Below are 23,868 nucleotides of genomic sequence, written 5' to 3'. Positions count from 1 at the left end.
AAAAAACTCAAAATGCAAAAATTGATAAGAAGAAAAAGGTGCAGCGCAATGAATAAATACCACATACTGTGGTAAACAATGAAACAGTGATGGAACACCCCGTGATGTAGAAAATCCTCAAACGGTAATCTCAAGACAACAGGTCCTACACCGATAGAAGTGAACACTCTTACCAGATGAGATGGACCACTGAATTAAATGGTCAAAAACGCTTGTTCCCACAGAAGGGGTGAAGATGGTGATGATTCAGTCCAAAGAGGTAGCAAACAGGCATCAATCGGTGGTAAAACCGTATACAGGAATAAAAATATGGAAGCAAGCCAAGTGTAGACTGGTATTTTATTCCAAAGTGAAAAAGCTTGAATACCAGTAACAAGCCAAAGAGGCACAACAGCCTAGTATAAAACAGCGTGTAGAATAACAGTAAAAAAAAAAAAAAATGGTATGGTAACCGCGAGCAGCAACAGAAGGGGCGCGGGTGACGTCATGAGCGGTAACTCCTCCCCCTGTACACACGTTACGTCCAGAACAGACTTTGTCAGCAGTGGGTGGAGCTACCGCGTCACCCAGCGTCATTAAATAATAGCCCGGTAACCATGGAGAGCGTCGCGAGTGTGGGACATGCCGCGATCGGAAATCCGGAAGCTGAACTAGTCATTTCCGCACAAACACAACCTCCTATGGGGTCACCAATGGGCTTCCCTAGAATGCGAAACCACGCATATAAAAAAGGTAAACATGTAACCACATCATTATAAATAGTATACATAATAAAAGTACTTCTAGAATTAGATAAAAAAAACAATATAAGATTAATAATAATAAAGACGAACACCCGCAAACCGTCTAAAATAATGCTAATGAGGAAAGATGAAAAAAAATACACTATAAGTCACTAAAGGGGGGAGAGGACGTCATATGACCCATTTGTCTGAAATAAAACAATTGAGGTCGAAGTCTACATTCAACCCTCCTGGAACCCATGAATTTCATGAATCCAGAAGGATTCACATTGACCAAGTTGGCAAATAAAATACCCTCCTCTCCAGTGCTGGTTCACTCTTTCTAGGCCCCAAAATTTGAGGCATTTGGGGTCCCTATTGTGGAAGTTTCTAAAGGACTTGGGAGACGTTTTGGGTCCTCAGACCCTTTTTGATGTTGTTAACGTGTTCCACGATGCGCATACTAAGGGGTCTAGGAAGTCCTCCCTATGGACTGTAGCCCGCAATCGCACTCGGGCACATATACAATACCGGTCGTAATGCAGGTAATAAGATTTTGATGGAGTACGTCCTACCAGGGGTGGGGGACACAAAATCTTTTCTTCTCTTAACATTATGTTTGCACTGTTTACAAGGAAAACATTTGCCACATGCATAGAAACCAGTTAGAAAGGAAAAAATCCTATTTCCTTTCACAGTAGGGGGGTCAACCACAGTCGGAGCAAGAACATCTCTCAATGTGGGAGCCCTCCTATAAATCAACCTTGTTAAAGCTGTACCTAGAACAGATCTTTAAGATGTCCTAATGTTTCATGATTATTTTTTTTCGAATTTCTTATGCTGAATGTTATAATCAAGAATGATTCTGAATTCAGATCCATCCTTCTTCGTAGCTTTATTAGGCTTGGAGTCAGCCACCAAGATTGCTCGATCCACATTCCAGAATCTTTTGGATTTCTCTGGTGATATCTTTTTGGTACCCTTTTTGGTGAAAAATAGGATTATTGTACTCACCGTAAAATCCTTTTCTCTGAAGTCCATGGACGGACACAGCTTCCTTAAATCTTGACATTTGGGTTATGTTCCTCTCCTAATAGACGGAACATAACCCAAATGTCAAGATTTAAGGAAGCCGTGTCCATCCATGGACGAAAGAGAAAAAGGTGTAGAAACTTCTCCAGAGGAGAAGATGATCTCCATCGCCTAAGGACACTAGCAAAAAGCTGGAGTGCAACAGAATGAATGGGGTTATATATGAGGATAATGGCATATAAATCATGGCATAGGACTAGAAGTCCTGTACTGCAAAATTAAGATACATTTTATTTTAATTTTTCTTTAGTAAAAACGAAGTTTCACTGGAGGACAATGCTTTCCCAAATAACAGTACAAAACATCTTGCATATTAATTAAATTAGCTATTATATTGGTTTATAAAGTTTAGAGAACTTGAACTTAAAAAACTGGTTTAGTTTAACAAGTTTGGGTTGTTTACGTCAGATGATAGCTTAGAAATCTGATAACATTTCAACTTGATTTCTATCATGATAAACAATACTTTTACTTGCAGAAAATAGAATTAGCCTGAAAAGAAAACAAATGCAGCAGTCACATCTAAGTACTGCTAAACTGCAATATATTACATTTTTGCTCTTGGGTTTTAACAAATGTGTTTTTTGTGTTGCAATAATTTGCTAAATGTTGTACCTTCATTAAAGGGGTTGTAAAGGTTTGTTTTTTATTTTCTAAATAGGTTCCTTTAACCACTTAAAGACCTTAGGTGTTTTTCAGATTTGGTGTTTGCAAGACTAAAACAGTTCTTTCTGCTAGAAAATTACTTAAAACCCCCAAACATTATATATTTTTTTTTCTAACACCCTAGAGAATAAAATGGCGGTCATCGCAATACTTTTTGTCACACCGTATTTGCGCAGCAGTCTTACAAGCGCACTTTTTTTGGAAAAAATTCACTTTTTTGAATCAAAAAATAAGACAACAATAAATTTGGCCCAATTTTTTTATATATTGTGAAAGATAATGTTACGCCGAGTAAAATGATACCCAACATGTCACGCTTTAAAATTGCGCCCGCTCGTGGCATGGCGTCAAACTTTTACCCTTAAAAATCTAGATAGGCGACGTTTAAAAAATTCTATAAGTTGCATTTTTTGAGCTACAGAGTAGCTCTAGGGCTATAATTATTGCTCTCGCTCTAACGATCGCGGCGATACCTCACTTGTGTGATTTGAACACAGTTTTCATATGCGGGTGCTACTCGCGTATGCGTTCGCTTCTGCGCGCGAGCTCGTCAGGACGGGGCGCTTTAAAAAAAATTTTTTTTTGTTTTCTTATTTAATTTGATTGATTTTATTATTTTTTACACTAAAATATATAAAAAAAAAAAAAAAAAAAAGATCACTTTTATTCCTATTACAAGGAATGTAAACATCCCTTGTAATATAAAAAAGCATGACAGGTCCTCTTAAATATGAGATCTGGGGTCAAAAAGACCTCAGATCTCATATTTAGGCTTAAATGCAAAAAAAAAATTGTCTCTTTAAGAGGCTGGGCGGGACTGACGTTTTGACGTCACTTCCGCCCAGCAGAGCTATGAGGACGGGTGGGGGCCATCTTGCCCTCACTCAAGTCCTCACTCTCCAGGCGGCAACATCGGATCTCCTCCGCCGCTACCGACGGCTCCGGTAAGCGGCGGAGGGCGTGGAAAAGCGGCGGGAGGCCCCTCTCCCGCCACCGATAACGGCGATCTCGCGGCGAATCCGCCGCGGAGACCGCCGTTATCGTTTACACGGCCGCCCGCTAAAAACATGGATATCTCAGTTGTGGCAGCAGCTGCTGCCGTTACCGAGATATCCATGTTTAAAAAGAGGACGTACATTTACAATACGCGGGTCTTTAAGTGGTTAAGCTAGTGCATTGTTGGTTCACTTACCTTTTCCTTCGATTTCCCTTCTAAATGTTTTTTTTCTGTCTCTGAATTTTGCACTTCCTGTTCCTCAGTAAGCTGTTCAATAAACTGTTCTGTCTGACTAACCACCGCTCGGATGATGGTGGCAAGTTTACTGAGGAACAGGAAGTAAGAAATTCAGACAAAGAAAAAAAAACATTTAGAAGAGAAAATCGAAGGAAAAGGTAAGTGACCCAACAATGCACTAGCTTAAAGAAATCCATTTAGAAAATAAAAAAAACAAACCTTTACAACCCCCTTTAAATGTAACCATATTGCTACACTTAGAGGCTCCTCTCTTCTCTTTTATACTCAGTTGTGACATGATGCTACTCTTATATCAAGACATCGCATGTATATCAAGGCAAAATTTATTAAAACATTTTGTTCACCTTGCAAAACGCTCTCAAACCAAGTTACTCTCAAAACAAGGTTTTACTGTACCTGTTTTGTTGGATCAACTCTTTAATTTGTGCTATGATCCACTCCAAGTTAGAAGTTGCATGCCAAGACTTATTTGATTTATGATCATTCTGGAGTTCTTGAAAAATCTAATGAAGAAACAAAGAAAGATGTAAAATGACTAAGCAAACATTTTTTATGTAAATATGACTACTGACATCACAAATATGTCACATCTAAACGCTCCAGATATGGCACTACACACATTGGGGTTGATTTACTAAGACTGGCGAGTGTAGAATCTGGTGCAGATGTACATGGTAGCCAATCCGCTTCTAACTTCAGCTTGTTCAATTAAGCTTTGGCCAAAAAACCTGAAAGCTGATGGGTTTCTATGCAGAGCTAGACCAGGATTTTGCACTGTCCAATTTTAGTAAATGAACCTCAATGACTCACCTGATTGACAGGTACCTACTCCGACCGCCTAGGCGATAGGAGTGGAAGTTTTCCTCCCTCCCCTCCTACAGTCTTCTGGAACATGTGACAAGGTCCCAGAAAACGTCATCCACCAGCGGGCACCCAGCTGTGAAGCCGCAAGCTGTCACAGCCGGTTCCCATAGTGAAGAAGGCGGCATCAAGGAAAGAAGACAGTGGGTGAAACCAATTCGGGTGAGCACACTGCTGGACCGCGGGACAGGTGAGTGGCTTTTTCTTTTTTTTTGTTTTGTAAATGCTGACTTTTTTTGTCCACAGGAGACTGGAACTCCTCTCTAAGGCCCCTTTCACAGGCGTTTTTCATGCGGTACAGCGCTAAAAATAGCGCTGCTATACCGCATGAAAAATCATGCCCTGTAGTGTTCAATGTGAAAGCCCGAAGGCTTTCACACTGAATCGGTGCGCTAACAGGACCGCTCCAAAAGTCCTGCTAGCCGCATCTTTACTGCGGTATAGAAACGGTGTGTTCATTGCTCCTATACCGCGCCTTCCCATTGAAATCAATGGGAAACCGCGGTATTAACCCTTTTTCGACTGCTAGCGGGGGTTAAAACCTCACCGCTAGTGCCCGAATATCGCGGTAAATACGACGGTATAGCGGCGCTACAAATAGCACGGCTATACCGTCACCGCAGCTCCACGCCTCAATGTGAAAGAGGTCTAATAGTTCACTTTTACAAAGTGCCACTATTGCTGCACCCAATTCAAAAATAATTATCTCCAGTTGGTAAAGAATAAAAAACTGGAGGTAAAAGAAGATTAACTCTAAGTTGGTGTACAGAGACTTCCATCCCACCTGCCACTGGTTGTTAGGGACGCATACTTTTAGCATCCAGTGTGGCCGACAGTGGGTGGCGTTATGACACTACTTCTCTATCAGGTCTGCCCACTCCTTGAGATTGAGAGACAGCAGGCAGTGGGTGGATTCTATAGAAAATAGCAAGCCTTTATGTTAGCTATGTTACACTTGTAAAAACAAAACAAAACAAAAAAAAAACGCCCCTGTCCCCAAGTCCCGCCCACATATCTAAACGCCGCTCAAACCACACATGTGAGGAATCGCCGCGTGCATTAGAGCGCCAGCAATAATTCTAGCACTAGACCTCTATTGTAACTCTAAACTGGTAACCTGTAAAAAAAAAAAAAAAAAAACACACAGCGTCGCCTATGGAGATTTTTTTAAGTACTGGAGTTTGGCGCCATTCCATGAGTGTGTGCTATTTTAAAGCGTGACAAGTTAGGCATCGATTTATTCGGCGTAAAATAATCTCACACATTATACCAAAAAAATTGGGCTAACTTTACTGTTTTATAATTAATGAAACTGTCCCCCCCCCCCCCCCCAAAAAGGCATGGGTCTGCTAAAAAAAAAAAAACACACACAGTGTTTGGGGGTTCTGAGTAATTTTCTAGCAAAAAAAAAAATTTATGATTTTTGCATGTAGGAGAGGAGTGCCAGAATAGGCCCGGTATGGAAGTGGTTGACCACTTGCTTACTGGGCACTAAACCCCCCCCCAGACCAATTTTCAGCTTTCGATGCTCTCACACTTTGAATGACAACTACACTCAGTCATGCAACACTGTACCCAAATGATTTATTTTTCATACACAGAGAGCTTTCTTTTGGTGGTAATTGATCACCTCTGGGTTTTTTATTTTTTGCGGTATAAATGAAAAAAAAGAAAAAAAAAAAAAAAAAAAGACTGAACATTTCGAAAACATTTATTAATTATCTTTCTTAATTTCTATGATAAACTTTTGCCCACAATTTATACTGCTACATATCTTTGGTAAAAATAACCCAAAATTTGTGGAAATTATTTGGTTTGTGTGAAAGTTTTAGATTCTACAAGCTATGGTCCAAATCATAAAAAAAATGTATCACATCTGATGTACTGGCGGGACCATCTCATTTCCTGAGACTCCAACAAGCCAGGAAAGTACAAATGCCCCCCAAATAACCCCTTTTTGGAAAGTAGACATTCCAATGTATTTTAGTAAGAGGCACAGTGAGTTATTTGAAGTTGTAATTTTTTCCCACAATTCTTTGCAAAATTAAGATTTTATGCCACATCAGTGCCCCAAAAAAAGTGTAATAGCTAGTCAAATTAGATTTGAAGCTTATGTCCCTAGAACGCCTGCTGGTGCTACCTGCATGTTGGGCATCTGTATGTGGCCAGGCAGGAGTAGCAGAATATATTTTGGGGTGTCATTTTTGCTATGTACATGCTGTGTTAGAAATATCTTATGAATGAACAACTTTGTGTTAAAAAAATAAATAAAGCGTCTTTATTCTCTTTCCACGTTTTCCAAAAACTTGTGAAAAAAAAAATGACTCAATATGCCTTACAGATTATACGTCGGGGTGTTTACTTCCCGAAATAAGGTCATTTTGTGGGCGTTTCCATTGTCCTGGTGTTCCAGGGCCTTCAAAAGTGTAAGAGGTAATCCAGAAATGATATGTATAATTTATTAAGTTCCTAAAACTCCTGGATGGTGCTCCTTGCAGGTTGGGCTTCTGTATGTGGACAGCGTGTAAATCTCACATGTGGTATCGCCATACTCAGGAGTAGAAGAATGTGTTTCAGGGTGCAATTTGTGGTATGCATATGCATTGTGAGAGAAATAACAACCTGTTCATGACAATTTTGTGAAAAAATTAAATTAAAATAAATAAATCAATCTTAATTTTACAAAGAATGGTGGGAAAAAATTACAACTGCAAAAAGAAACTCACCATGCCTCTTACCAAATACCTCAAAATGTCTACTTTCCAAAAACGATAGAAAAAGGGTTTAAACCGCCCGCAAAGCACCACTGCAGCACTCAGGCTTTCAGAGGAGAGGCACTTTACAAGCACTATTTTTAGCGCTATAGCGTCTGTAAAGTACCTCAGTGTGAAAGTAGCCTTAGGCCCCTTTCACACTGGGGCGGGGGCTGCGTCGGCGGTAAAGCGCCGCTATTTTTAGCGGCACTTTACCACCAATTTTGCAGCGCTATTCGGCCGCTAGCAAGGTGGTTTTACCGCTATCGGCCGAGAAAGGGTTAAAACCCACCGTAAAACGCCTCTGCAAAGGCACATTGCCAAGGGTATAGCCGTGGTGTTCCATCGATTTCAATGGGAAGGAGCGGTGTACACACCGCTCCTTCACTGCTCCAAAGATGCGGCTAGCAGGACTTTTTTTACTGTCCCGCTAGCGCACCGCTCCAGTGTGAAAGCCCTTGGGGCTTTCACACTGTAAACATAGCAGCAGCTGTTTAGGGTCGGTTTGCATGTGCTAATTTTAGCGCAATAGCACCTCCAAAATGACCCAGTGTGAACGGGGTCTTAGTGTCTCAAGAAATTAGATTGATCACACCTGATGTACTGATGGCCTATTTTCAATAGCTTGTAGACTCTAATGGCCCATACACACGATCCGAATATCGGACGAAACCGATCGTCCGAGGAAGAATCGTACGATCTTCGGATCGTGTGTACACTACTTTCGAGAGCCGATCACGACAGTCCATCCGATATTATTCGATCGGACAAGCACGAAAATTTTCCTCGTACGATGTCAGATCGTACGATTTTCATTTAGTCAGTATAGTTGTCGTCAGAAAATACAATACAAATACATTACAACGCATGACATCACTTCCGATTATTTTTTTCTGTCGTACGAGAATTCGTGACTTTAATAACCTATTTAATTTTACTTGCGACCATCAAGCGAAAAAAGTTGTACGATCCGTCGTACGATATTCGGATCGTGTGTATGGGCCATTACTTTCAGAAAGACAAAATAATTTACACCGATTTGGGTTATGTTTACCAATGATATGTAGCAGTATAAATTTTGGCCAAAATTTATGGAGAAAATTAACCAATTTGCAAAATTTTATAACCGAAATGGAGAAAAATGCATTTTTCTACAAAATTTTCAGGTCTTTTTTCATTAATAGCGCAAAGAAATAAACCCAGTGGTGATCAAATACCATCAAAAAAAGCTACATTTGTGTGTGGGGGGGTGGAGTCTGACCCTTACCAAAAACGCATAGACGTGAACGTGCGTGCACCATAGGAAACCATGGTAAATGGACTGTAGTGCATTTCTGCAAACCGCAAAAAAAAAAAAAAACTCATAGGCGTAAACGTAGGGATAAGTTGTATACCTTCCTCGCCCACAGATCTGGTCAGATCACACCCCCCCCCCCTTTTCTCACTCTGGTGATCTCAAAGTCTTCTCCATTTGGAGAGTTGCTGGTTACCGATGTAGTAGTACGTGCAGAAATGACAACAAAATTTAATTTTGACAGCCCATGGTTTCCCCTCAGAGCCATAACCAGACATGCCAAGGGTGTCCCCCTTCTCCTCCTTATAAGTTTTAGCCATGGAACACCTGGCACAGACCATCCTAACAGTCAGGTAATAAAGATTAGAGATCACCCTCATAAAATGGAATTATATGCAGAAAAAAAAAATCACCCCCTTTATATACAGTATCGCACAAACGTGAGTACACCCCTCACATTTTTGTAAATATTTTATCTTTTCATGTGACAACACTGAAGAAATTACACTTTGCTACAATGTAAAGTAGTGAGTGTACAGCTTGTACAAGTGTAAATTTGCTGTTCCCTCAAAATAACTTGAAACAGTCAATGTCTAAACGGCTGGCAACAAACGTGAGTAAACCCATAAGTGAAAATGTCCAAATTGGGCCCAATTAGCCATTTTCCCTCCCCGGTGTCATGCGACTCGTTGGTGTTACAAGGTCTCAGGTGTGAATGGGGAGCAGGTGTGTTAAATTTGGTGTTATTGCTCTCACTCTCGTACTGATCACTGGAAGCTCAAAATGGCACCTCATAGTAAAGAACAGAGGATTAGAAAATAAAAATAAAGAATTTTTGCTCTACATAAAGATGGCCTAGGCTATAAGAAGATTGCCAAGACCCTGAAACTGAGCTGCAGCACGGTGGCCAAGACCATACAGCGGTTTAACAGGACAGGTTCCACTCAGAACAGGCCTTGCCATGGTCGACCCAAGAAGTTGCGTGCACGTGCTCAGCACCATATCCAGAGGTTGTCTTTGGGAACTAGACATACGAGTGTTGCAGAGGTTGAAGGGGTAGGGGTCAGCCTATCAGTGCTCAGACCATGCTCCGCACACTGCATCAAATTGGTCTTCATGGCTGTTGTCCCAAAAAGAAGCATCTTCTAAAGATGCACAAGAAAGCCTGTAAACAGTTTGCTGAAGACAAGTAGACTAAGGACATAGATTACTGGAACCATGTCCTGTGGTCCGATGAGACCAAGATAAACTTATTTGGTTCAGATGGTTTTGTGTGTATGTGGCGACAACCAGGTGAGGAGTACAAAGAAAAAAGTTTGTCTTGCCTACAGTCAAGCATGGTGGTGGGGGTGTCACGGTCTGGGGCTGCATGAGTACTACCAGCACTGGGGAGTTACAGTTCATTGAGGGAACCATGAATGCCAAAATGTACTGTGAAATACTGAAGCAGAGCATGATCCCTCCCTTCGGAGACTGGGCCGCAGGGCAGTATTCCAACATAACCCCAAACACACCTCCAAGATGACCACTGCCTTGCTAAAGAAGCTGAGGGTAAAGGTGATGAAGTGGCCAAGCATGTCTCCAGACCTAACCCCTATTGAGCATCTGTGAGGCATCCTTAAATGGATGGAGGGGAAGAGGACTCCAGTGGCAACCTGTGAAGCTCTGGTGAACTCCATGCCCAAGAAGGTTAATGTGGTAGTAAACCCTTTAACAACCATGTTTTCTTCTTCGGAGAGGACATGTTCCAATCTACATTAGCTTCTGGTATTTGTTTTATGAACCTACACCAACAATGAGGAGTATGCTGTACTAGCCGCAGGTAAACGTCATTTTTGTAGTGTTTAGTTCACAGTCCATGTCAATGCAAATTTAAAATCCTTTGAAAGATAAAAAATTGTAAAAGCTCAAACTTTTAGAACGGTGTGTACGATAACTAAAACAAACATAATCCAACTTAATACTTTTGTTTGGCATTTTGCTGCAGTACAATGCAATGCAAGCTTCCTAACCGATACAGAGGATTCAAATGCCTGCAACATAAGAATCTTTGCAGCGAGTCCTTGCAACAAAATAACTGTAGAATACCAAATTTAAAAACAGACAAAATTTGAAATATGGGCTGTAACTGACTTTTTCAAACATTTTATTCCTAATTTGCATATTACGGAATACTGTAAGATCAGTAACAGAGAAAAATGAGTTGACTATTGCAAACTACTTTGTATCCTCCTCCCACCCCACCTTCCTGGAAGACTGCAACAAGAACAATCACAAAGCAAAGACAGATAAATGCTCCCCCAGACTGACTCACGCAGCAATGGGGCACACTACAAATACAAAGCAATTTAAAACACATTGTCCCAATAGGTGTAAATGGCAACATATTGCTGATCTGACTTGCACTGCAATCTGAACTATAACCCCAGCACTGGCCCTTCATGGAAAAAACACAAATCATTAAGTTGCCAGGTTACAGTTTAGGTTCACAAGGGACTAAATGCAATGAGCACAAAAAAGCCTGCTCTGAAAAGCAGATGTGATATGGGATTAGTTGGTTTGCTGTAGTTGTGTTTGAGATGTGTAGATTGGGGAAGTGGTAAATGCATCATCAAATCTACCCCTTTACGTCAGCTGAAAGTGTGTGAGCTATGCAAGAAAATACCTTCTAAGTCTCATGCAGGTTGAAAAACATGAACAATATCATGTCAAAAATAAATAAAAAATCCTTTTTGAGGCTGGGTTCACACTACTACACTACTTTCATCCTACTTTGCTCTGTGTTCAATGTTTCCCTATGAGAGCGTCTTGTAGCGTCCTACACAAGTCGGTCCGACTTTGAAAATGCTCCCTGTACTACTTTTGGTCCTACATTGATCCTACTTCAGGCCCATTGAATATCATTGAAGTCGGACCAAAGTAGTATCCTGTTCATGAAAGTAGGATGGATGTAGGACCAATGTAGGATAAATGTAGGACCAATGTAGCAGAGCAAAGTAGGATGAAAGTAGTGTAGTAGTGTGAACCCAGCCTAAGGCCCCTGTTAGACTGGCTTAACGAACAGGTCCGTCTATCAGTTTTTCAGGTGTACCTGATCAGAATGTCCATGCATTCTTATGCACACCTCTGGGTCAGGTTGGATTGGAGAGCAGATTGGAGAAAGCTGGGTATAAAATGGACAGCAGAGTCAGATTACTCCAGTCTGCTCTGCAAAAATTGAGCAGGTAAAAAAAAAAAAAAAAAAAAAAAAACCAAAGCCCCCAGATATCGCATAGTCTTAAAAGAATATATATATTTTTTAAATATATAAAAATATAATAAATGTGTGTGCGTACACACGTACACACACACACTATATAGTATCTCACAAAAGTGAGAACACCCCTTACATTTTTGTAAATATTTTATTAGATCTTTTCATGTGACAACACTGAAGAAATGACACTTTTCTACAATGTAAAGTAGTGAGTGTACAGCTTGTATAACACTGTAAATTTGATGTCCTCTCAAAATAACTCAACACACAGCCATTAATGTCTAAACCACTGGCAACAAAATTAAGTGCACCCATAAGTGAAAATTTCCAAATTGGGCCCAATTAGCCATTTTCCCTCCCCAGTGTCATGCAACTTGTTAGTGTTACAAGGCTTCAGGTGTGAATGGGGAGCAGGCGTGTTAAATTTGGTGTTATCGCTTTCATTCTCTCATATACTGGTCACTGGAAGTTCAACATGGCACCTCATGGCAACGTACTCCCTGAGGATCTGAAAAAAAGGATTGTTGCTCTACATAAAGATGGCCTAGGCTAGAAGACGATTGCCAACACCCTGAATCTAAGCTGCAGTACAGTGTCCAAGACCATACAGTAATTTAATGGGACAGGTTCCACTCAAAACAGGCCTCGCCATAGTCAACCAAAGGAGTTGAGTGCACGTGCTCAGCGTCATATCCAGAGGGTGTCCTTGGGAAACAGATGCATGAGTACTGCCAGCATCGCTGCAGAGGTTAAAGGGGTGGTGGGGGGGGGGGGGGGGGGTATTAGCCTGTCAGTGCTCAGACCATACGCTGCACACTGCATCAAATTAATCTGCATGGCTGTTGTTCCAGAAGGAAGCCTCTTCTAAAGATGATGCACAAAAAAGCCTGCAAACAGTTTGCTGATAAGCAAATTAAGGACATGGATTGCTGGAACCATGCCCTGTGGTTTGAAGAGACCAACATAAACTTATTTGGTTCAGATGGTGTCAAGCATGTGTGGCGGCCACCAGGTGAGTACAAAGACAAGTGTGCCTTTCCTACAGTCAAGCATGAGGGGGGGGGGGGGGGGGGGTGTCATGGTCTGGGGCCGCTACTGGCACTAGGGAGCTACAGTACATTGAGGGAACCATGAATGCCAACATGTACTGCAACATACTGAAGCATAATCCCCTCCATTCTGAGACTGGGCCGCAGGGCAGTATTCCAACATGATAACGACCTCAAAACACATCTCCAAGACTACCACTGCCTTGTTAAAGAAGCTGAGGGTAAAGGTGATGGACTGGCCAAGCATGTCTCCAGACCTAAACCCTATTGAGCATCTACGGAGCATCCTTAAAACGGAAGGTGGAGGAGCACAAGGTCTCTAGTATCCACCAGCTCCGTGATGTCGTCATGGAGGAGTGGAAGAGGACTCAAGTGGCAACCTGTGAAGCTCTGGTGAACTCTATGCCCAAGAGGGTTAAGGCAGTGCTGGAAATATAATGGTAGTCACACAAAATATTGACACTTTTGGATATTTTCACTTTTGTTGCCAGCAATTTAGACATTAATGGCTGTGCGATGAGTAATTTTGAGGGGACAGCAAATTTACACTGTTATACATGCTGTACACACTCACCACTTTGCTACAATGTAAAGTGTAATTTCTTCAGTGTTGTCACATGAAAATATATAAAAATATTTTCAAAAATGTGAGGTGTGTACTCACTTTCGTGAGATATTGTATACAATCTCTAGTTATACTGCAATCTACAGGAGGCTGTGACACAAGGCAAAGAAAAAAAAAAAAAAAAGGGGGGGGGGGGTGTTTGACAGCCAGTCCCTGTATTACCCCCTCTAACCATAATTTCTCCTCAGTTTTGTGCACAAACAGTAAATAAGGACAACAGCACAGAGGTGCATAATCCATTGAGTGCAACAAGAATTTTATTACAGTCAGGACATCCAAAATCAGACCAGCCGAAGGGTGGGTAGCAACCACTGATAGCCCTTAAATTTGATTAGGTCTATCGCATGTTAAAAAGGTATTGAAGGAGCCGCTTCCGGAATCATCTAGATGGGATGAAAACCTCTGCAAGTGCAGATGGCCTGACACAACCATAAGGAGGATAAAGGATCAAATTGATGTTTTAGAGCACTGGTCTCCAAAGGTTCAGTGCACAGGCTGGATGTGGCTCTTTGCTTGCCTTTATCTGGCCCTAAAAGGCACCATTCCTTCCCTAAATACCAACGAGGCACCATTCCTCCCACTAAAACCAATGATGAGACATGGTTTACTCCCGACACCAGGTCATTTTGTAATCATACTGGCCAGTGTGCCCCCCACCCCCAAAGTCTGAAGGACAGTTCACTAGCCCTTCATTTAAAATGTTTGGAGACCCCTGCTTTAGAGCAAAAAATAAAACTATTAAGGAGGACTTATGAATGAAGTAAAATAGCCTCCTGCCAGTGAGACTAGAGAGCCAAAACAGCAATCTACCAAGATAACAGGTAGAGACAAGCACTCTGCTAAAATGGGAGTAAAACAGAAAAAGGAAAAAAAAAAAAAAAAAAACATCCCCAAAAAAGGAAGCTTGGACAACATACCATGTCAAGCTTGGCCTTCGCCACAATGCAAAGAAACATGCATTTACCATTTTTTGTTTTGGAAGCCTGTAAATAATTGCAACATTGATAAGCCGATCACCCGTGCCACGCAGGTTTCCTGCAGACGTCAGTGTATCGGCTTGCTCGTATCTCATACGAGCAAGCCAATACATTCTGACAAGACGACTCAAAACTACCACAGCGCCACGGTAGTTCAATAAAAACTACAAGCAGACAGCCGCAAAGGCTGTAGAGACTTGTAGTTTCCCATTCACAGAGGACTGTGAATGAGTGACTCAGTAGAGTCCTGCGCGACCACGTGTGTTTTTTTTTTTTTTTTTTACCAATTTTGTGCAAGATTTCTTTTTGGGGAAAAATTAAATAAAAAAATCAGAGAGATGGGATTACCATTTACCACCAAATTAAAGCCCAATTTGTCTTGGAAAAAAAAAAAGGTATAGTTAAAAAACGGTGTTCAGACGTTAGGATTTGTTTAACACTCCATCATGAAGGGGTTAAAGTAGAATTTCAGCATTTCTACCATCTTTAAATAGTTTGTTTCAGCTAAGCTGATCCAAATTGATTAAAAATTACATGTGTGTGCTGTAACATACTGCTGTAGCATTAGCATACACTAAGCAGAGTACTGCCAGAAGAGTCAGGCGGAGTGCGTTAGAGCCAGCCATTAAGGAGAAGATTTTGTTTTTGTCAATGAATATTTCCTCTGATTGGCTGAGGTGGAAAGGCGGGGCGATGACATGACAATTTCCACCTCAATCTGTCAGAGCTAAAGCTTGTACTCCTTGATAAAAATACTGGCCAAAAAAAATATTTAAGACATAACAAAACTATTATAAATGTATTATAATGATACTTCTAAGTAGGGTTGCAATGATAGCACTTGCTGACCGAATACAACTACTGTTATTTTTCCACCCACGTACTTGCTCATATGTCATGCGACAGTGGCACTAATAATATGCAGCACTGATGAGGTGTGGACTCTCAAGAGGCTTATTTTAAAATTTTACAGGTTTTTCCCCCCCCCCCCCCCCCCAACAATTTTTTTTTGGGGGGGGCAGGGGAGTGGACGGCGTCATTGTTTTGTTTTATTCAATTTCACTTTTAAATATTTATTACAATTTCTTTTGTTTTCACCCATATCAGCTCTGGTTGTTGGGTGGGTGCTTTGGTGAGATATCAAGGGGTCTAAAAGGACCCCTGACATCTCCCCTTTTAGACAGGGAAAGGGACTGAGGCCACATTCTCCAGTCCCTTTCTCTGCAGCCTTAGCTGCACTGAAGATGAATGGACAAGAGACAGCAGCTCCATTTCATAAAACTGAAGCTTCGCAAACACAGTTTAACCACTTAACCCCCGGACCATATTGCTGCCCAAAGACCAGAGCACTTTTTGCAATTCGGGACTGCGTCGCTTTAACAGACGATTGCGCGGTCGTGCGACGTGGCTCCCAAACAAAATTGGCGTCCTTTTTTCCCCCCACAAATAGAGCTTTCTTTTGGTGGTATTTGATCACCTCTGCGGTTTTTATTTTTTGCGCTATAAACAAAAATATAGCGACAATTTTGAAAAAAATGAATATTTTTTACTTTTTGCCATAATAAATATCCCCCAAAAATATATAAAAAAACATTTTTTTTCCTCAGTTTAGGACGATACGTATTTTTCTATATATTTTTCATAAAAAAAAAAAAATAAAAAAAAAATCGCAAAAAGCGTTGATTGGTTTGCGCAAAAGTTATAGCGTTTACAAAATAGGGGGTATTTTTATGGCATTTTTATTAATATTTTTTTTTACTAGTAATGGCGGCGATCAGCGATTTGTTTTCGGTACTGCGACATTATGGCGGACACTTCTGACACATTTTTGGGACCATTGGCATTTTTATAGCGATCAGTGCTATAAAAATGCATTGGATTACTATAAAAATGCCACTGGCAGTGAAGGGGTTAACACTAGGGGGTGGGGAAGGGGTTAAATATGTCCCTTGGTGTGTTCTTACTGTGGGGGGGGGGGGGTGGTCTCACTAGGGGAAACACTGATCTTCTGTTCATACATTGTATGAACAGAAGATCAGCATTTCCCCCGCTGACAGGACCGAGAGCTGTGTGTTAACACACACAGCTCCCGGTCCCCGCTCTGTAACGAGCAATCGCCGGGCACCCGCACGGGGTTCACGGACGAGCGGGGGGCGCGCACGCGCCCCTAGTGGCCGCAAAAAGAGCCGACGTCATTGTACGGGCTCTCGCCCAGGAGAGCAGACCTGCCGCCGTAGAATGACGGCGGCTGGTCGGCAAGCAGTTAAGATGCTCAGTTATGAATGGACAGAGTCAGTAATCACTGACTCTGTTCATTCAGAAAAGGAAGGGGCCAGTATGTTACACAATTACTGGCTCCTTCCTCCACCCTGACAGATCTAGGACAGAGAGGGACATGGAGGGGGATCCAGAGGAGGACACAGGGGAGAGTCGGGGGTGATCGGTGCGGGCAGTTACAAGCACCGATCTCCCTATAAAGCTTACAATAAATGTAGCCGAAAGCCACGGGAGGGAGAGGGTGCCGTTGGCTGCTTTATTGAAAGCGACACAGGGAGATTTGTGCTTGTAACTGCCCTACTGCCGCACCAATCACCTGTGAGCATGCCCAGGTATCGGATTAAGCATCGATGCATTTGCATAAAAACAAGCACTCGTGCAAAATGCTCAGTATTGGTATAACCCCAATTTTAATGGTAAAAACAAAGCTGTCAAGACCTATTTGGAATATATTTGTAGAACAAGCAAAAATGTATCTTCACACCTGTATGACACACCAAAGGCATGAAACAATTGCCCTAATTTCCTCACTTTTAAGGAAGAATGAAGCATTGTTTTATTAAGCTGCAACAGTACCAACAAATTTATCAATGGCTGTATAAAAAGCAATCATGATTTAAGACTATTAATCGCTCCATCACTTTAAACCTGATTTGGTGCTTAGAGAAGAAAATGTGTGGCAATACCTTGAACTGTTCACTTGAATAGGAGCGAAAAGCCTCTCGGAGTTTCCCTGTGGGGAAATAAAATATTATACATGACAAATGTTATCTAGAAGAGAATGGGCACGCAGAAATTATTTTCTTATAACCAATAGCTTCCTGATAATGCAATGCACACGGTGCAGAGTAAACAGCACAGAATTAGAGAAGTAATGAGCAGGGAAATTCCCCCAGAAATGCAATATTCAAAATCAACACCATACAATACATACTGAAAAACTTGTCATTGAGGGCTAGTCTTAACAGGTACAATCCATGTGTGCAGAGCACACTAGACAAACATTAAAAAATAAATGGAATATTTTTTTTTCACTGGGGTGAAAAGGAGTCTGCAAAAAGGATTTTCAAAGTTCTGCTGAGAATTAATCATGGAAAGCACCGGGACTTTATATAATGTTTTTTTTTTTTTGAGAATATATACTGTAACTAAAATCGGCATATAAAAACACACCATTTTAAGAGGGAAGTTTCAGGGAAAAAAAAAAAAAAAAAAGAAGTAAAAATTTTAAATAAAGGAAATTTGAAGCAAAATAAGGGTCAGTGCCCATCAATGCAGCTTGATCAATGCCCATCTACAGCCTCCCCATTGCCATGTATGCAGCCTGATCAATGCCCATCTCATGGAGGAGGGCGGGATGAGCGCCGTCAGATTACTTACAGCGAGAATCTCCTGTTTACTCGGCAGCTTCTTTAATACAAAGTCCTGCCTGCTGGACAGAACACTGGTCCAGAGCCGGCCCAAGAAAAGGGGACTTCCTATTACAGAGGCCAATGAGTAAACAGATTCTTGCTGTATGTAATCTGATGGCGCTCGTCTCGTCTCCCTCACCGTTCTCTCTGAGGCAGCCCAAATTGTGGCATCAGCGTATAAAACACACACACACACACACACACACACACACACACACACACACACACACACACAGCAACGTTTTTTTTTTCCCCTGCATTAAAGGTGAAAAACCACCCACGTTTTTTTTTTTCTGTCAGCATTTTTTCATCCGTTGTCAAGGACAAGGCGGTCAGCTTCCCAGTTCGCTCCTGAGCAATAAGCTCAATGTGGTAAATTACCTCATTAAGGCTACTTTCACTGCGGGGCGGTGAGGGTGCCGGTGGAAAAGCACCGCTAGTTTTAGCGGTGCTTTACCGTTGTTATAGCCGTGATTTTCGGCCGCTAGCGGGAGCTTTTAACCCCCGCTAGTGGCCAGTGAAGGGGTTGATGGCACCCGTGTATCGCCTCTGCCAAAGCGATTTGCAGGCATTTTGGGAGCGCTGCCCATTCATTTCAATGGGTAGGGGTGGTGGAGGAGCAGTGTATACACCGCTCCTCCACCGCCCCAAAGATGCTGCTTGCACGACTTTTTCTAACGTCCTGCAAACGCACCTCTCCAATGTGAAAGCACTCGGGCTGTCACACTGGAGTGACAGGAGAGGCGCTTTACAGGTGCTATTTTAGCACTAAAAACGCCTGTAAAGTGCTTCAGTGTAAAAGTGGGCTAAGCAATGCGGTAATTACAGCTAAAATCGAAAACCACATTCAGTATTTACCACAAAATTCTTAGCGAATTTAACTCTTAAAACCGATTTACCGCATGCATTATTTAACGCTTAGTGAATTGACCCCAAAGAAGGAAGAGGGTTCTGCAACAAAGGACTTCACCTGAGGAGGACACTAATTTCACAACTATAACCCAAGCAAAATAACTTTTTAATGTATCCATAAGCATAATGACCATTGTCAATTAACATATGAAAATAGTTTGTGCACGGGTACGTTTTATGCACATTTGTAATATTCTGTATGTTGTAGATCGTTTTCCTACAATTATAAATCGATTCCATGTACTACATTTGTGTTTGGTAAAAGCACATTAAACATAATTAAGAGGTTTCTGCTTGCTTTTTAACTGCAAAGTAACCTAAAAGATAGAAAGCAAAACAGCAACAGACTTCTGTAGTCATTACTGTACAATCATAAGTTTTCCACTCCCCACTATTTAACATATATGAGGGGATGTTGACAGGTAGAAGAACCACTTACTGGCCATACACAAGAGCAAATTTTTCAGACAACTACCTTGTGAAGATCTAGTTTTTGCCCTTCTATTTGCAGATAGAAAACAAGAATATAATCAGAACAATTATTCCCAGGAACTTACTAACCATGAATGGTTTCTTTTTGTTCTTTTACTGAAGGCGGGGGAAGCACTTCCTCCATGTCTTCTGAATCTTCATCTTCCGATACCCACTGAGAGTTTGAAGAGTTACCCAACTGGCGAGACCAATACTCACGCCTTAGCCATTCCATAACAAAGTCCCAGCCTGTTTCAAAACAGAACATGCATTTAGCGAAACAAAAAATATATATTAAAATTTCTACCATAAAGAAAATACTGCTTCTACTTTAACTACCGTACATTTGAACTAGTTTTCTGTAATCTTTGGTCATTTCATTATACTTTCCTGTCTCCAGTATGCTCTCAAAAAAAAAAAAAACACAACTGTTTGAAAACAAAAAGTTTCAAAATTACAAAATACCATACTTTTCATTCTATACAGCAGCGGGCAATTAATGGCCAAGTTACCAAAAAATGATGTGCCATTGACATCTGAGAGGTTTAGAACAGTGCCAATGAAACACTAATATAAGAATATAAACTGTAAACAAAATCATGCCTGCAATGGCACCTGCCTAAAGCCCTGTCCCTGGTGTGGTCTCATGGTGGAGAGCACATGTACTTACCATTTACTATTACAACTTTCCAACTGAACAAAGTACTGTGATGCTACTGAAAGGTCGATGCCTCTGGAGAACATGTCTATCCCCATTTATGGCTATCACTTTAAGTCTACTGTCCTGAGAGTTAGGGGACTCAATCCTGTCAAAAAAACTAGCAGTATACAAGTGGAACCTCGGATTACGAGCATAATCCGTTCCAGGAAAATGCTCGTAATCCAAAGTACTCGCATATAAAAAGCGAGTTTCCCCATTGAAGTCAATGGAAACTAAAATAATTTGTTCCGCATTGACTTCAGCGGCATGCAATACCGCATGTGGCCAGAGGTGGGGGCACCAGAGAGCCTCGGAAATAACCAGAAAGGCACAAGGACAGCTCGGGAACAGAGTATTTCTGTGTCTTTTCAAGCATTTCCAAACAGCTCCGATCGGCTCCACTGACATTTTAACATGGGTGTGTGGACTTTTTATATCCACAGTATGTCAAAACAACTGGCATTGCACTTGGCTGAAAAATCTGCATTATTCCTAGATCAAAAGCATTTTGAGGAAGGAGAAACCACAAGGTATATGCTAGCAATGTTAACGCGTAACCAACAATCTTCTGCATATATTACGACTATTATGGATGCTCAGGGTTCTCTTAATTTCCAGACCACGGATATTCTTAAGGTGTTTCATAGTTTTTATATAGATTTATACTCCTCCAAAAAGGTGTACAACCCTCCAAGTCAGAGATTGGCGATTTTGTTGCCTTGTTTGCCACGAGTGCTCGACCGTTGAATGCCCCATTAACAGAAGAGGAATTGCTCCTGGCTTTGGTGCAATCTCATAATTAAAAAACTCCTGGGGCTCACAGCCTTCCATCTGAAATCTATAAGAGATATGCAGATAAACGAATATGCTCTTTTACCCAACTCCTATAGACCCATGTCTTCTCACAACATATATCAAGCTATTGGCAAGAGCACTGGCAACTAGATTAGCAAAGGTCGTACATGAGATAGAACATAGGGACCAGTCAGCGTTTATCCCTACCCAGTCTTAAAACTTAAGGAGGCTCTTTCTGAACCTACGAACATCTGTAGACAACATTGGTGATGGAGCAATTTCCTCACTTGATGCAGCCAAGGCCTTGGACAGCGTTGAATGGCCTTATTTTTGGGCAGTTCAGTTATATTAAATGGATTCAGGTTTATATGCACACCCCTCTGCCAAGACTAGAGTGAATGAAGAGCTCTCAGAACCTCTTGTACTTCATAGGGGCACTAGACAGGGGTGCCCTCTTTTGCCTGTTTGCTCTTGCCCTAGAGCCTCTGGCGGCGAGAATACATCAGTCACCAGATATCGTTGGTTTTCAGTGGGGTGTTGGGGTTGACGTTGTCTTGCTTTATGTGGATGACATCTTGCAGTATTTTGTGTGTAAATGTACTACTTGGTGCAAACTACTGTTGTCCATGGACGGAAGGACAAATCTTATATAATAAAAAAAAAAAGTCTGGGCCCCTCAGTTGTTTTGTTTTATCTTTTTAAATAACCCTTCCTGTGTGGATCCCTCACAAATGGTTTATTTGCATAGACTCTCAATTCAGGGAACTAATAGGACACAAATGTGTGGCCCGAATAAGCTTATCAACCCTACAAAATGGCAAGAACCAGGGTGGTCCAAACATTCCCCACTCTAGAATATATTATCTGGTCTCCCAGCTACAGCAGGCAGATAAGAGGATTGGGCCATATAGATCCCTTATACCCTATGTAATCTTCTCCTTCCTAGAGGATCGGGTGGTTCCACTTTTTCCTACCTAAAAAAGCCAGGATTTACAAATTTGGAATCTATGGCTCCAAAGATAGCTTTGCTTAGAACTACGTGGTCTTCTGTTAAATCTATGCTAGGGATACAGGGTTTCTTCTCTCATACCCCACTTTGGCACAAATTCTAAAATTATAGGGAGGTACTTCAATGCAAAGTGTTTCAAGAATAGGAATTATGCCATGTACACACGATCGCAAATTTCGACAAAAAAAAACGTGGATTTTTTTCTGACAGAATTTTGGCTCAAACTTGTCTTGCATACACACAGTCACAACACTACAGCGAGCCGAGAAAAAAGTTCAATGATTTTGAGCATGCTTGTTTGCGCGTCGGAATTGCATACAGACGATTGGAATTTCCGACAAGAACTTTTCCCGTCTGAAAATGTGAGAACAAGCTCTCAAAATTTTCTCGGCGGAAATTACGACAGAAAAAATTCTGATGGAGCCTACACACGGTCGGAATTTCAACCCAAAAGCTCACATCGGACTTTTGTCGAAATTTCTGATCGTGTGTACGCTGCATTAGACATATACATCTCAGCTGTATGCCGGGTCAATTCTTAAATCTTTTTCAAATCTACAATTAGAGTTTGCTCTTCCCCAAACCCAATTTATAGATACTTACAATTGAGGCATGCTCTCTATTCCCAATCTTGTTGTTCTAAATTAATGTTAAAGGGGTTGTAAAAGGTAAACATTTTTTCCCCTAAATAGCTTCCTTTACCTTAGTGCAGTCCTCCTTCACTTACCTCATCCTTCGATTTTGCTTTTAAATGTACTAATTTCTTCTGAGAAATCCTCACTTCCTGTTCTTCTGTCTGTAACTCCACACAGTAATGCAAGGCTTTCTCCCTGGTGTGGAGAAAGCCTCTTGAGGGGGCGAGCAGGAGTGTCAGGACGCCCACTAACACACAGCTCCTTTATCTGCAAAGTAGAGATCTTCCTGACCCTCCTGCTTGCCCCCTCCCCCCCTCAAGAGGCTTTCTCCACACCAGGGAGAAAGCCTTGCATTACTGTGTGGAGTTACAGACAGAAGAACAGGAAGTGAGGATTTCTCAGAAGAAATAAGGACATTTAAAAGCAAAATCGCAGGATGAGGTAAGTGAAGGAGGACTGCACCAAGGTAAAGGAAGCTGTTTATGGGAAAAAAATGTTTACCTTTACAACTCCTTTAAACTGATCACCATGATACAGGATGTTCTTCTGGTGTAGGACAAAAAAAAAAAAAGAAAAAAAAGATTTCTAGAAGTTACTCTATTCTGTCTGCGCTTCAGGATGCCTCTGCTTTACCATGCAGAAAGGGATTGAAGAAGGACTTGGGTGTAATTGATGGTGAAAACTCGCTCATCTCTATTACATATGTAATTGGACTGGAGTCCTATATACCTTAAGTGGAATTATACAAGAGGTGTCCAAAATGTGAGCAAGATCATGGAGATCTCACTCACATGTCCCAAGCATAACCATTATTAAAGTGAGGTTATTGACACAATATCACAACTATTTATGTCTAAACTTTCCAGGGATCCTTCCATCACCCCACATATTGTGATCTTACATTTATTTTGAGGCCCACAAGCTTTTTGCTTGCTACTGGATTGCTCCTCAGGTGCCCACCAGGAGACAGTGGGTAGAACAGGTGAACAAAATGCCAAAAAATAAATTCTTCAGGTATAGGTCCATTCCAGGGTTCCTATGGAGTATGGTAGTCCTTATAGGTCTGTGTTAATGGAGATCATGCAAGTTTTAATTTTTTTGGAGATG

General features: G+C 41.4%; 1 protein-coding gene across 1 annotated transcript in view; it reads right to left on the bottom strand.

The window, feature by feature from the left end:
• LAS1L (LAS1 like ribosome biogenesis factor) overlaps positions 1–23,868 on the bottom strand; it is a 55,662-nt gene that overhangs the window by 10,177 nt on the left and 21,617 nt on the right. The window contains exons 5-7 of the mRNA XM_040323951.1: positions 19,713–19,871; positions 17,514–17,560; positions 4,132–4,238 (exon numbers count right to left, since the gene is read on the bottom strand). Coding sequence (XP_040179885.1) covers positions 4,132–4,238; positions 17,514–17,560; positions 19,713–19,871 — 313 coding nt within the window. The remainder of the gene's footprint in view (positions 1–4,131; positions 4,239–17,513; positions 17,561–19,712; positions 19,872–23,868) is intronic.

The sequence above is a fragment of the Rana temporaria genome, chromosome 9 (assembly GCF_905171775.1).
Source record: "Rana temporaria chromosome 9, aRanTem1.1, whole genome shotgun sequence".
NCBI lineage: Eukaryota > Metazoa > Chordata > Amphibia > Anura > Ranidae > Rana > Rana temporaria.
This window is presented reverse-complemented; position numbering and strand designations above follow the sequence as displayed.